The sequence below is a fragment of the Acipenser ruthenus genome, chromosome 28 (assembly GCF_902713425.1).
Source record: "Acipenser ruthenus chromosome 28, fAciRut3.2 maternal haplotype, whole genome shotgun sequence".
Classification (NCBI taxonomy): Eukaryota; Metazoa; Chordata; class Actinopteri; order Acipenseriformes; family Acipenseridae; genus Acipenser; species Acipenser ruthenus.
The window spans coordinates 22,614,701-22,627,919 of record NC_081216.1 but is presented as its reverse complement, the minus strand read 5'-3'; the positions used below and the strand labels follow the sequence as shown (position 1 = coordinate 22,627,919).

The 13,219-nt window shown below is 38.7% G+C and overlaps 1 protein-coding gene across 1 annotated transcript in view; it reads left to right on the top strand.

Annotated features, from left to right (window-relative positions):
- LOC117434997 (leucine-rich repeat-containing G-protein coupled receptor 4-like) overlaps positions 1–13,219 on the top strand; it is a 49,192-nt gene that overhangs the window by 31,851 nt on the left and 4,122 nt on the right. The window contains exons 5-17 of the mRNA XM_034057814.3: positions 1,559–1,774; positions 2,565–2,636; positions 4,553–4,621; positions 6,964–7,035; positions 7,620–7,691; positions 7,957–8,025; positions 8,378–8,449; positions 9,225–9,290; positions 10,577–10,648; positions 11,192–11,263; positions 11,379–11,504; positions 12,611–12,723; positions 13,128–13,193. Of these exons, the coding sequence (XP_033913705.3) occupies positions 1,559–1,774; positions 2,565–2,636; positions 4,553–4,621; positions 6,964–7,035; positions 7,620–7,691; positions 7,957–8,025; positions 8,378–8,449; positions 9,225–9,290; positions 10,577–10,648; positions 11,192–11,263; positions 11,379–11,504; positions 12,611–12,723; positions 13,128–13,193 (1,157 nt within the window). The remainder of the gene's footprint in view (positions 1–1,558; positions 1,775–2,564; positions 2,637–4,552; positions 4,622–6,963; positions 7,036–7,619; positions 7,692–7,956; positions 8,026–8,377; positions 8,450–9,224; positions 9,291–10,576; positions 10,649–11,191; positions 11,264–11,378; positions 11,505–12,610; positions 12,724–13,127; positions 13,194–13,219) is intronic.

Here is a 13,219-nt window from a genome sequence, read left to right as displayed (position 1 = left end):
GTTTTACTTATGAGCATTTTCTCCCTGCGTTGCCTTGTATGCATCAGTTATATAAGAATAACACAATCTACAGCTTGGATAAATACAGCTATAATTTAATGAGACCCTTTTTTATCATGTAACTTTTTCCATTGTCTGGTTTAATTTATCTAGACTTTATATTAACTAAATGACAAATGTCTGTGACCAAGTGAACCAAACTAGTGAAAGTAATGTATGTGTTTTATCTGTGTGTGTGTGAGGGGGGGGCATATATCAGAATTTGTTGCATCGTTAAGACCTATGCATTTACTTGTGCGCTTATATCTCTTGAATAGCCCCCCAGGTACTGTATCTGTAGAAACCACTTTCACAGCTTTAAAATGCTTAAACTTGAACATCTCTGTCTGTTTATATAGGATTGCCAGCACAGTAGCAGCTTTCATTCCTATGGGGAGAGAACACCTGATTTCAATGTCATTTAAAAAAACAAATTTATGATCATAGACTGGATTAAAGTGCGCATTAAACATTGAGTGCCTGTGGTGGGGGTGGGGGTGGGGGGGTCTTTTGACAAATGGAATTAATGAATAGCAATATCAGTGGAGCTCTGTCAGGTTTCAACCACTCAATGGAAAAGCCTTTGATCTCCAGGGAGGGGTAAGAACACGACAGACAGACAGGGGAGACAGGTCGCTTCAAGCAGACTCCTAAGGGAGCTGCAGGCCTTTTCCTATCATCTGGGTCTTTATTTTTTTTCCTCTTGATGTAGGAGGAGGAGGGGGTGGGGTGATTCTGTGCCTTTTGCATGCAACTGCGTTTGTTCACCATGAGGGTTCATACATCTGCAATGTCTTTAGATGACTGGCATTATACTGGTATAGGAGGCATGGCGGCACTGTGCTTTTAAGCCTTATCAGCCCCACCCACACAATACAATGCACAGTTACCGCTTCACTTCAGCTCAGCCCTAATGAATGGTGCATCGGATCAGGGGTCCACAGTGGCTATGATACTGCAGTGAGGTTTTACTATGCGTTAAATTTGCCATGTCTTGGTTTTCTAAAGCAGCAGCTCTGATGTATCTAAATGACTCATCAGAATAATGCTGGGGAAATACAATTTCTCATCTCTCCAAATATAATGCTTTGGTGTGCTCTTTTCTGTCTTGTGGTAAAAAGGCATGTATTGTACACTTGTAATACATGACTGCTGGTGCCACTTAATTAAACAACTAACAGCTACAGTAAAACTGTTTTCTCTTTTCCAGGACCCATTTAAGGTATTTTTGCACAGTTTGCACAGTGCCAACATGATTCACAGTCACGAAATGATTAATGCATTTTTTGGAAATCTTGCCTTCTGAGGTCATTGCTTTCAAACTGTTACTATTTTATTCATGCAGTAGGTGATGTTTGCAAAGCTAGGTACAAAATAGAAGGGATACCCAAGAACTAGTGTCTAAAATCTACGGATGAGCATCCATGGAAAAAAGAAAAAAGTCAACAAGGTATTTGATCAAATAAACTACCCGTCGCTAATCCCTTTCATGCTCTTTCTCTCCCCTCCCCTTCCCCAGGAGACTGGACGCTAACCACATCACGATGGTCCCGGAGGACAGTTTTGAGGGTCTCGGGCAGCTGCGTCACCTGTGGCTGGATGATAACAGCCTGACAGAGGTCCCGGTCGGTCCGCTCAGTAACCTCCCCTTCCTGCAGGCCCTGACACTGGCACTCAACAGAATCTCAAACATCCCGGACCGGGCCTTTGCAAACCTCTCCAGCCTGGTGGTGCTGTGAGTGCTCAAGATACATTTTTCAGCTAAAGCATTCACATTTACTAATGCCAGCAATTCTTTGTCAAACATTTCGACTACAATTTCTCAATGTCTTCAGTTTGATTTAGACTCAGTCATGAAAAAAAAAAATCCTTAATTCAGTCCTCAAAGTTTTTTGAACAGAGCCCAAGGTTAGAATTACGATATACTGTATACTAACACCTTCATTGGTTTAATACTTTCCGTCTAGAAATATTGTTGTGCATCCTAGCTAACCATGTTTGATTTTGCCCTGGTTTCGGCATGTGGTGTAACAGTTTTTCCCAGTCATCTCTTAACACAAATGTAGTTTTATGCACGCATTGCAATACTGAAAAGTTAAGCTAAGTTCAATGTGCTGAATGTGTAGTGGATGTTTCTCTGGCAGTCACATGTAATTCCATCTGGCTTTTAATGGATTGGAATCGCTGCTTGCTGCTAATAACCTGGGGAACAGGTTCTCATGACACAAACCTGATTCCACTCCAGATGGAGACTGAAAGACGCTCTGTCTAATTGCTTCTGTTTCGTTTGTAAGCTAAAATGTATTTAATACAATTACACCTAATGTGCAGAGTTTCCCAGCTAGACTGGATACTGGCGTCTAGTTTACAGCCAGATTCAAGCAGAAAAAGATTGACCTGCTGTAAAACATCAGAGGCAAGGAAGCTTCATTTTGAAAAGAGATGTTCACGAACAGGCAGCCTTGCTCTTGTAGATGTCGGTGTATGCAATGTGCTCTAATAACCCAATGTGTTCCCTCTTTCAGACACCTTCATAACAATAAAATTAAACGGATAGGAGACCATTGCTTTGCCGGATTAGACAACCTGGAAACACTGTAAGTACCCTGCTGTGCAATCGGCACTCCGTCTAATTCATATCCCATTACCTGACAGAATTGTAATTTTGCGGGCATGCAGGATCTGAGATGTTAAGTGGTGCATGGATTTTATATCATTATCCAAACATAATTATGTGGATGTAATACATAATTGCTTTATAATATACATGCATTACGGTAACGTTTCTGTCATGAGCTGTCATGCTGTTTTGTATGTTGCAACACACAGCGGCTTGTATTTGTGTATAATATTATCATCCTATACGTGTCTTGTATATTTGTCGACATCGCGCTTTACAATAAAACAAACTGTCTATACCAGAACACTATGGTCTGGTCCCTTCTAACATTATGGAAGGTTCTATACATTAAATTACTTCGTCTGAAAGCATACAGCCAGTTAGGACTGCATGCTTTCAAATCATTATGCTTTTGGTTTAATATGTTACATTTAGTTTTTGTTAGAAATGGGACGCTTTTGAAGTAAATGGTTCTGGACAGTTCACTTCAGCGGGTTAGAAACTGTATTGCAGTGCCAGGCTATGACTCCATGACATCTCCCTGCTATTCTCCAGCTGCAGAGCTACCTTGCATGTTAACATGCTGCTGTTAAAATCAGGATTGTCCCAGAGCTGGTGGAACTTGCCGATATGTAGACCATTTTCCCCCTCTTTACTGTTACAGGAAGCTTGTATATCAACTTCCTCCTGTAATTGCTGCCAAGATAAATATCACATCGTCCAAGATCCGTATCTCCTTTCCCTTTCATTGTTCATTTCCTCTCGCTGCTGAGGGGATGAGAGGATGAAAACGCCTTGACGTTTTCAACATAGTGGAAAATAAAACGTTTGCTAGAGAAACTAAAGCTGTCAGAGTCTCGACAGTTCATTAGTAAAATGAGCTATATGCTGTTTTGAAAAAAAAACAAAAAAAACACAGAAATACCTTGTATCAAATTAAATATGTTTTTGAAATAAATGAATTTTTTTACAGCTTAAAAGGCATGCTGCTGGTTGCAGCTGTCCAGACCCCCTTAAATGTTCTGTACACAGTCCTATAAACATTTTTAAAGCAAGTCATTGCTTTAAAATTGTCAGCAGTCACAGATGAGTCTAATTATCTGGATAAAAAAAAAATCTTATCTTGAGTGCTGAAAGAGACATGATTACCGCATGATTTGAAATTAACAGGGTTCTGTGTGTGCCCATACAACCCCCTGCTAAAGCGAGTAGGTAGGTTCTAATACAGGGGCGGGTGGAGTGGAATGTTGGAGGTGGGTATTCCCGTTCCGGGACTCCCCTCTACGTCTCAAAGACATAAAACCTTCAACTGTACAGAAGCCTTGCTGACCCGTGCATCCAGTACAACAAACACTCATCGACAGGGATTGACCAGAGTTCAAACAGGAGATGGAAAGACCCTGTGTGCATCAATAAAGTTAGAACCCCCCCCCCCCTTTTAGTTTTGTCACGGCTCTGAGGTGTGTGGAATTGAAAGAAACATCCTTCTGCCCTGGCAAAGTCACCCAAGCGTGGTGGTTATGTAACGTAGTGCGCGAGGAGTGTCAAACCTCTGACCAAGAAACGGGTCTGAATGAACTTGGGGCTAAAGTGATGCACAAATAAATGTGTAACTACTCGAATTATTTATTTATGTTGCGATTTTATACTAAGTACACTGTTCTGTCAGGTGAACCAATTGATTGGAACCACTAATGCAATACTTGGATAAGCACTGGCTACAATTGAGCTTTATCTCTGTTTTGATTAAAAATACATACCAAAGCCCTGACTAGTGTATCTGCTCTCCAAACCCCGGAGTTTACACCTATAATCGTAACCTCCACACAATCAGCGAGTGCTTTGTTCAGTTCAGGAGTATCTCAGTAATTCCTTGCTCCCTCTTTTTCACAGGGACCTGAACTACAACAACCTGATTGCGTTTCCTGGAGCAATCAAATCCCTGCCAAACCTCAAAGAGCTGTAAGTGTTTTCCCAAAGCCATTGCTATAGTAATAAAGTAACAAACACTGGAAGTCCCAGGAACAGGTACTGAATGCTGCTTGAGCATTCCTGCCTCCCCTCTGTTCCGTCTCCGAGCTGCTCGTGTCAGGAAGCCTCTTTGTGCTCTTCAGATGACCTGTGAGGAGTTTTGCCCAAGATGATAGATTGATGAATTACCCAGATGGGGCCTAAGCTTCCAAAAAAAACCCAGTTTTTCTTCTTTCCTTTCACAGAGCCTTAGGTAGAAACATTTTATTGAAATGAAGAAAAATGAGTTGGGTGTTTTTGTTACTTGATCTAAATCAGAAAGATACGTGCTGCTTTTAGGATTTGTCATGTGGGTTTTTTATTTTTATTTTTTTCATTTTTTCGTGATCATCATAACTTTATTTTTTTAATTAAATTGACCATTCTTAAAACGGCATATTTATGGAAAGAAACATTGGGGGTTATTTTCAAAGGAGATCTGCTGGCGAATTGCATTATTTCAACTGTTTTTTGCACCTTTTGTTTTTTTCCACTGATTATTTTTTTTCCAGTATTTTCTCAAGCTGCGGAAAACACGGCAGGACTCTATCTGCTAGTTTGGTTCATTAGTTATTCTTACGGTTTCTTGTGGCGGAATATGTAATGATCTAAGAATCTGTCTATTTCGTAAAGACCAAAGTAGTGGATAATGTAAACTTCCACCAGTTAGCTTTCCGCCTGCTTCAGCACTGTCAATAAGACTATGCTCCAGTAAAAAAACATTACCAGCGAGTCAGTCTCCCTGGCATTCAACGTGGATCCAATGTTATAAGCAGTTGTGCGTGTGTATCTATTTTATGATTTTGGAATGTTTTGATATTATGCTTGTTACGATATTGACTTAACAATTAAACATTACTTAGCCCACTTTTTAGTACTTCTGAAATAAATAAATCGGATGGTTTGATTTTATTTAAAAGCATGTCTGCAATTTTATTTTATTTATTTATTTATTTATTAATTAATTACTTTGAATGTGTATTTCCAAAGTATATAGTTTGACACATTTGGGGCTACCCTGGTAAATAATTCAAACTAGTCTCACTTTGACACAAAGGGGTGGTCAGACCTTGTTCTGGTATTTTGTTCTTATTCAGGTCGGCTTTGGGTAAAGAGTTTTCTGCACAAGCCGAAGATATCTGCTTTCAAAAAATGTGAATGAACGGTCCTCAGGCGATGGGGTCGTATTTCGAAAAAAAATAAGTTTTACATGATTTAAAAAATAATTTTTCATGATGTATTGGACTAAATCTCATCTTCATCTGTGTCGAGAGAGAAAATTAAGTGTCCTGAAATACATCAATTATTAATTTTAAACCTTTTGTGTATATCCAAAAAAAAAAAAAAAAAAAGTTTTCATTCCTTTTCATTTTTGTACACTGCTGTTTTATACCGCCTTTCAAACCTATAACTCCCATAATGCATTCCTACCATGTTTGTTTGTTTGTTTGTTTGTTTGTTTGTTTGTTTGTTTGTTTGTTTTATGTTGTCCTAATTAAACAAGCAAATGGAAATAAGAATTTGCCCTTGTGTTTGCATTTGTGTTTTGACTCATTTTTCCGCTGGTTTGGTACAATTTCCTATTTGTTTATATAGAATTTGCTAACACAATTGAACCAGAAGTATTATTTTGGCAGATAAATGCTCATTACTTATTAATTTAGAACCGCAGAAAATTATGCATGAAATGTGATCCACCAAAAATGAATCCCCTTTCGAAAATCGGGCCCATAATGTTTCTTTCCATAAAAAACTAAAGTTTAATGATTTACCTTCATCAGAGAACCAGTTTTAGACAGTTGTCAACAACCTTAAATACTCGATCTGTGTAGGAGCAGAAAATATTCACATATACACACTCAAACCAACAGGAAAAATCTCACATGCAATACACAATGTTGCAAATGAAACATTATACTCAAACTTCAAGTTCTTCTTAAACACATTGAAGTGCTAAAACTGACAAATACTGGTTGGTGCCAGGCACAGAACTGGTGGTCACTAACCCTCCCCACCACCCCAGTGCACCCCAAGCCTAGTGTAATGCTTATAGTAGCTGATTGCTGCGACCTACTCCTCCAGCTTTTGTGTTTCTCTTATGCTGAGTCTTGGCACTTGGGTGTGATGTGCGGCCAGTTACCTAAAGGAAATGTGCTGCCTGGCCTCTTCTGATTCTTCACACTCTCTCCATGGCAGCTGCAGTCCCTATTTGTAGAATTGCACTTTTTGTACAACCAGTATTTATCAGTTTTTGTATTTATTTATTTATTTATTTATTTATTTTACAATTCTAGGGGATTTCACAGTAACAACATAGCCGTGATCCCTGAAGGTGCTTTCAACAGAACCCCACTCCTAAGAACGATGTAAGTGAAACTTTTATTATTATTATTATTATTATTATTATTATTATTATTATTATTATTGTGCTGGTTTCAACAGCAATAAAAAACATTCTGGGTCCCTGTTTTGGTGGCCCCATTTGCCCCCACTTCATCTAATAGGATAATAATTATAAAGTTAGCAAAAAACAACCCACTGAGTACCGTAGCTGCCTCTACTGTCTGTAATGCAGTGCTGCAATGCCAGGCAGTCCTCCAAACAGGAACGCCTGCTTTTTTTCCAAGACCATGTGCTTAAAAGTAAGGCCATATGCCGTAAATTTTAATAATGCTTTAAAAACTCAAATAGTTTATAATAATTACAATTAAGATGATGATCATTTTCACAATTTATACATCTATCATGAAGACTTATGTGGACTTCTAATTAAAAACATATGTTGCTTTATATTTTGTAATATGAAACCCAGAAAAGTCTGAGTAGATCCAGAAAATGCAAGCGGCAGGGGGGGGGAGAGGGGAGGGGGGGTTGGAAGCAACAATTTTTTGCTGTATATTCTGTATTCATGTATCTGAATAAACTAAAAACGGATTTATTTTCTTTCCAGACACTTGTACGATAACCCACTTTCGTTTGTGGGCCGCACGGCTTTCCAGAACTTGTCAGAACTGCACTCCTTGTAAGTACTGGATCTGAATGAGTAATAACCTCATCCTAAAATGGGTCAATTTCTAATTCTTTACAGGGACCGAAAGAAGACTCCCATTGCATAGCAGTTTCATCCATTCCTGGTTTTGCTATGGGTTTAATAAGACCCACTGTGGCTGATCAAGCTCGTAGTAAAGGCTGGAATGGGTGAAACTGCTATGCAGTAGGTCTTATTTCCATCCCTGCTTTTAAGGGTGAAGTTTGCTGATGTCCCTCCTGCTTGCTGTGTGTTTCAGGATTGTCCGAGGTGCTGCCATGGTGCAGTGGTTTCCCAACCTGACTGGCACAGTGAACCTGGAAAGCTTGTGAGTAACTAGTGGAAAGTGAATTTACAGTGAAACTCTGGAGGAGTTGTTTAAGACTTTGGACCCCAAGTCAGCTAACGTTTTAGCAAGGGGGCGGGGGGGTTATTTTAAACATTGTTTTTATAACCAGAATTTAAATTTGATGTTGAAGAAATGTATCTGTTTTTTAAGAAGCCAACAACAGTGTAGTCTGTGTGATGAGAATCAAACTTAGAAAAAAAAAAAATCTTTTAAATACCTCCTGAGTTGAGGTTTGGGGCTCTGTCATTTAATGTTACTTTACAGGTTTGGGGGATTTAAATTGGTAAATATTGATTTTATATAGTATTCATTTTAATACTTTCTCCCACAGAACTTTGACTGGCACTAAGATAAGCAGCATTCCCATTACCTTGTGTCAGGATCACAAGAGACTCCGCACCGTGTAAGTCAGCCTGGCTGTAAACACCTGCAATATGGGGTGTGACCCGTTATTTCAACTCTTTCCATGATCTATGACCGTTTAAGGAAAGCACTACGAGCTTCACTTTCATAATGTGCATTGGTGCTGCTTTTTTGATCCTGTCATGCATCATTTGGCAGTTTATTTGGACTGGGTGCTTTTTTGAGATGGCTACTGGTCACAGTTAATGTGCAACTTTATCTAGTGCTTCATTCATTGTAGTGTGTTTGTTTTTGTTGGAGTACCACAATGTAAAAGCAGGTTCAAACACTCAAGCATGTGCGGCAGTGGGTAAAGAAATATTCTTATATATATATATATATATATATATATATATATATATAATATATATATATATATATAATCTCATTTTGATTGATGAATTAATTCAGAAGCGTATTAGTTGCACCCTTTTATAAAGTTGTCCCACAGTAAAATCATTGCAAAGTGAAATAAAACATAGGTAAGCATTGTTAAGCCCAGAGAGCTATGGTAACGTATATTGGAAAACATGGTAAACTATGATGTATGTAATGTAAAAATAGATAAACCTATAACCATGGGGAAAACTGTTAACTTCAGTGTGGTAAACTTGTATAAGGGCAGCTCTATAAAATATAGTGTTTATAGAATTTTGCAAGCAATCTACACTGAATATCGGGTCTGGCTCAGCTGTGGAATGATGTAGCTCATTTTAAAGTTGCTCTCAAAGTCTCTGTCTTTTATTTTGTTTTGTTGTGTTTTTTTTTCCCCCCAGGGACTTGTCGTACAACGAGATAAGTGATCTCCCAAGTTTCCAGGGCTGTGCCAACCTGGAAGAAATGTAAGTCTCCTGGAATTCCATGCTGTCCCGTTCTTTAAACCTGTTTTTGTTGCTGCTGCCAGCGACAGCATTGGAAGATCAGAGCAGAGGTGCCTGTGCCTTTCTGAGTATCAAAGCAGATCTGTTATGGGAGCCAGCAAGGTGGCTGCATACAATGGAGAGCAGTTTCCAATGACTTCATTATTATCCCATGCAGCTGTATATCCACTGCTCTGCCAATGCGAAGGTCTTTGAATCGCATTCCAGACTTTTGCCAAAAGGAAGGCTTGGAAAGTGTGATCTCATTGTCAAACGCTGTTAAGTTTTGATCTTGCTTTCTTAATAGTTAAGATCTGCTTCACCTGGAATACAGGTGCACCATTTTCACTGCCGAAAGCCCTACAGACTTCAATTTGCATGCTGTGTAAAATGAACATGATGCATAAACTAACGCAGTTAAAAAGTACAAAGCACACATACTCTTTGAGCAACATTTTTCTGCAATATGCATAGCTGTAGATTAGAATTGATTTTCAAACGTTTAGCAAGTGGATGTGTACTGTAGTATGCAGTAGTAACTTCCCACTGCTGTCATGTTTAAGTACATTTTAATCTGAAAGTTTCACTCACTTAATTTCTTATTCTGGACATTAACAAGTCATTTAGCAGTAGAATGGTATTTTTGATCATTTAAGGCTATTTTAATCCCTTTCAACTCTAACAAGCAGCAACAACACTGACGTGGTGCAGACATTTTTTTTTTTTTTTTTAAATGTGTTTTTTATTTATTTTTAATTTCCAGACTGTGTGAAACTAGTTGTACTCTGACAAAGCTGGGGTTTCTGGAACAGAATATATATATATATATATATATATATAATATATATATAATGTATGTTTTAAACCCCACAAGGAACCACAGCAATGGGCACAAATACTTTAATTCTAGTGCATCACCCCTTATAAATAAGTTAATTTTGCCATGTTTATTACTACTATTACTATACCTCTCTGTGCTTTAAAATGCTTACCCATGCTTCACCATGCTTTGAGGTGTTTTTACTATGGTAAGCTTTTATAAGGGGATGGATTTTCAAATACTGTAAAGTAGAAAGACAACTGGTAAGGGAAAACAGAGTGCAGAAGGAGGTTAGTTTAGTGCACACTCGCACGACCCTCCCAATAAAAAGCCTTGTTCCGAATCCCTGGAGGCACTTGGATTATGGTGGGAATAAGCCCCAACAAGTCTTCAGGTCTCTCTCTTTGCTATAAATTCCCTCTCCTTTGTTTTTATTCCCGTTTTACAGGGCCTTGCAGCACAATCAAATCAAAGACATCAAGGCAGACACATTTCAAGGATTGGCTTCCCTCCGCTTGCTGTGAGTTTTGACATCTTCTTCCTTCTAATAATAATCAGCCTGATCTGTTTTATTGCTAAAGCATTTTGGGTGGGGGTGGGGGATTCCCCAGTCTGAACTGAAGTCTCCAGGATGGTATTAATCACAGGCGACATAAGAAGTGCCATGCTCAGTTGTGTGTGTGGATCTTGACAGGTGCATCTCTGTGCATTCTTTAAGTGTTCGGACTTGATTTTATAGGCAAGGATCAGAATCGCAATCCCTTCAGAAGAAGGAAAAAAGTACATACTGGTAATACAGTGCTGTAGTTTAAACATGTAATGCTGGCAGCTTACTACAGATACAAAGACGCAGCCGTAGCTGGACAAGGCAGAGATGCATGCTAGTGTTTTTTCACTGGCCATGATTATGCATTATGCATTTTTGCAGTGCATGTAATATTTTAGTCCTAGCCATGGCCTTTTTAAAGTTATACATTGAAAATAAACATTTTAATAAAAATAAGTTGCTGAACGAAGTTCTTCCATTTTTTATTTATTTATGTAAGTATTTATTTATTTACAGAGACCTCAGCCGAAATGAGATCAGCTCAGTTCAAAGAGATGCTTTCATATCTCTCTCTGCGTTAACTAACCTGTAAGTATATGGAATTATTATTACTATAGTTTACAGCAATTTCATATGAAGACTCTTTCCTCCTAAAACATATGGTGTGTTGCCTTCTAATCTTGGATGTCTGTTTCTGATTTAGGGACCTGAGTTTCAATGAGCTGAACTCCTTACCAACTGCAGGCCTGACCGGACTGAATCAGCTGAAACTAGCAGGCAATCTGGCGCTGAAAGGGTTACTGGCAGCCAAGGACCTCCAGAAACTCAGGTACTCCAGCAGGGCTTCTGAAAGCAGCTTTAAACAAAATATGTTGCTACTGCTGCAGTGTTAGCTTTGGATGGCTGCCTCTCAACAAAACTTGGAACGAAAAGATAATTTTGTTTTCCAGTACTTGTGCTTTATTCTTCCCAGTAGCTTGTCAGTAGAGCTTAGCATTAACCTTTTCCTTTTTCCTTTCTGAATCAAACCTAATGAGGGGTCTGAAATCGGCTTCCTTGGTGAAGTAGCGATACAAAAGTAGCAACAGAGGAGAATTTTAAAAACATGTATTTCTCACCTTTTTTTTTTTTTTTTAGCTCTGTGTATAATGTCACATAGCATTGTCATGTGGAAGTGTTTGACAGTTATGTTGTGGAATCAAGTGCTAAGCCTCAGTGGGACATGGTCTTGTGTCTGATCATCGTCACATACTTATTTGAATGCCAGCTTCAACTGTACAGAGTGTCACCTGGCAACTGAATGTTGTCACCCTCATTTCCTAGACCTGAGATTTTGATATTGCTGTTAGGGGCACTTGGTGCCTTTGGAATTGCATCCAGGTTCTTAAAGGGGCAATGTCAAATATGTGTTTTCATAGTCACCCCCTTTTTAATATCACCTTTAAAAGGGACTGAGTAAAAATGAGGTCACCTGAACCTGGCAAAATAAGAATTTCCTTGTTTGACCAAAATGATAGTACAATAGTAAAAATATTACTGCTGCAAAAAAGAGGGAAATATAAGGCCACTGTAAATCCCCATGCCATTTCATTTTCTCTCTTGACTGCGGTTGAATGATTTTTCTTAAGGCCACACAATAAAATGGGGGGGGGGGGGGGGGGAGTCTGACCATAATTAAAAGCTTGTTGAATTATATAGCGGTTCATTTTTAATAGTCCAGTAAAGAAACTGCAAAATTAACCGACACACTGGCAGACGTAGCGTTGTTTTAAGTACTGTTGCTACCCCCAGCCAAAAATAAAACCAAATGGAAGTTTTCTTCTGAACAATCAGTGCCAATAAGCAGAAATGTGGTAAGCTGTGCATCCACATGGTCAGTATTAAACACTTGGAACATTAGACTGTAATTGCTGTTTTATTGTCTTGGCTCTACAGGACTTTGTCAGTGCCCTATGCCTACCAGTGCTGTACATTTGGTGGATGCGATTCCTACTTGACTACCAATGTGGAAGATCCCAGTAAACAGGGTGGCAGCCTTAAAAAAACAGGTAAGTGATTCAGACATGTCATTGTTGGCTTCAGTGTACTTATTGTTCTGTTTAACAGTATATTAAATTAAATACTTATTCTGTGTTGCCTTGTGGCTCTGGCTGCCAGGATGTCCTTTAAAACAAGTTTGTAGCATCTTGACATCCTGGTAAAGTCATAGTGAATATAATAACATTTGTGTAGCGGGTTTGAAAACATGGCCACTGCTGATTTTGGATGCTGAGTTTGAAATCTGGTAAATAAAAAAGAATAACCATGTAGGAACTTAGAATAATGATATTTCAAGTCCAGCATGGAGTTAAAAAATTCTACATAAAACTAAGCGTAGGGACCATGGAAGAAAAGTTCTAACAAAAAACATTTGCTCCATCTTCATGTTGTTAAATACTTCTGTTTCTTTAAGGTGATATAATCCGTGAAGATGAAGGGGAAATAATTCAGCTGTCTGTGCACTGTACACCTTCTCCAGGTAAGATCATATATTCAACCGATTTT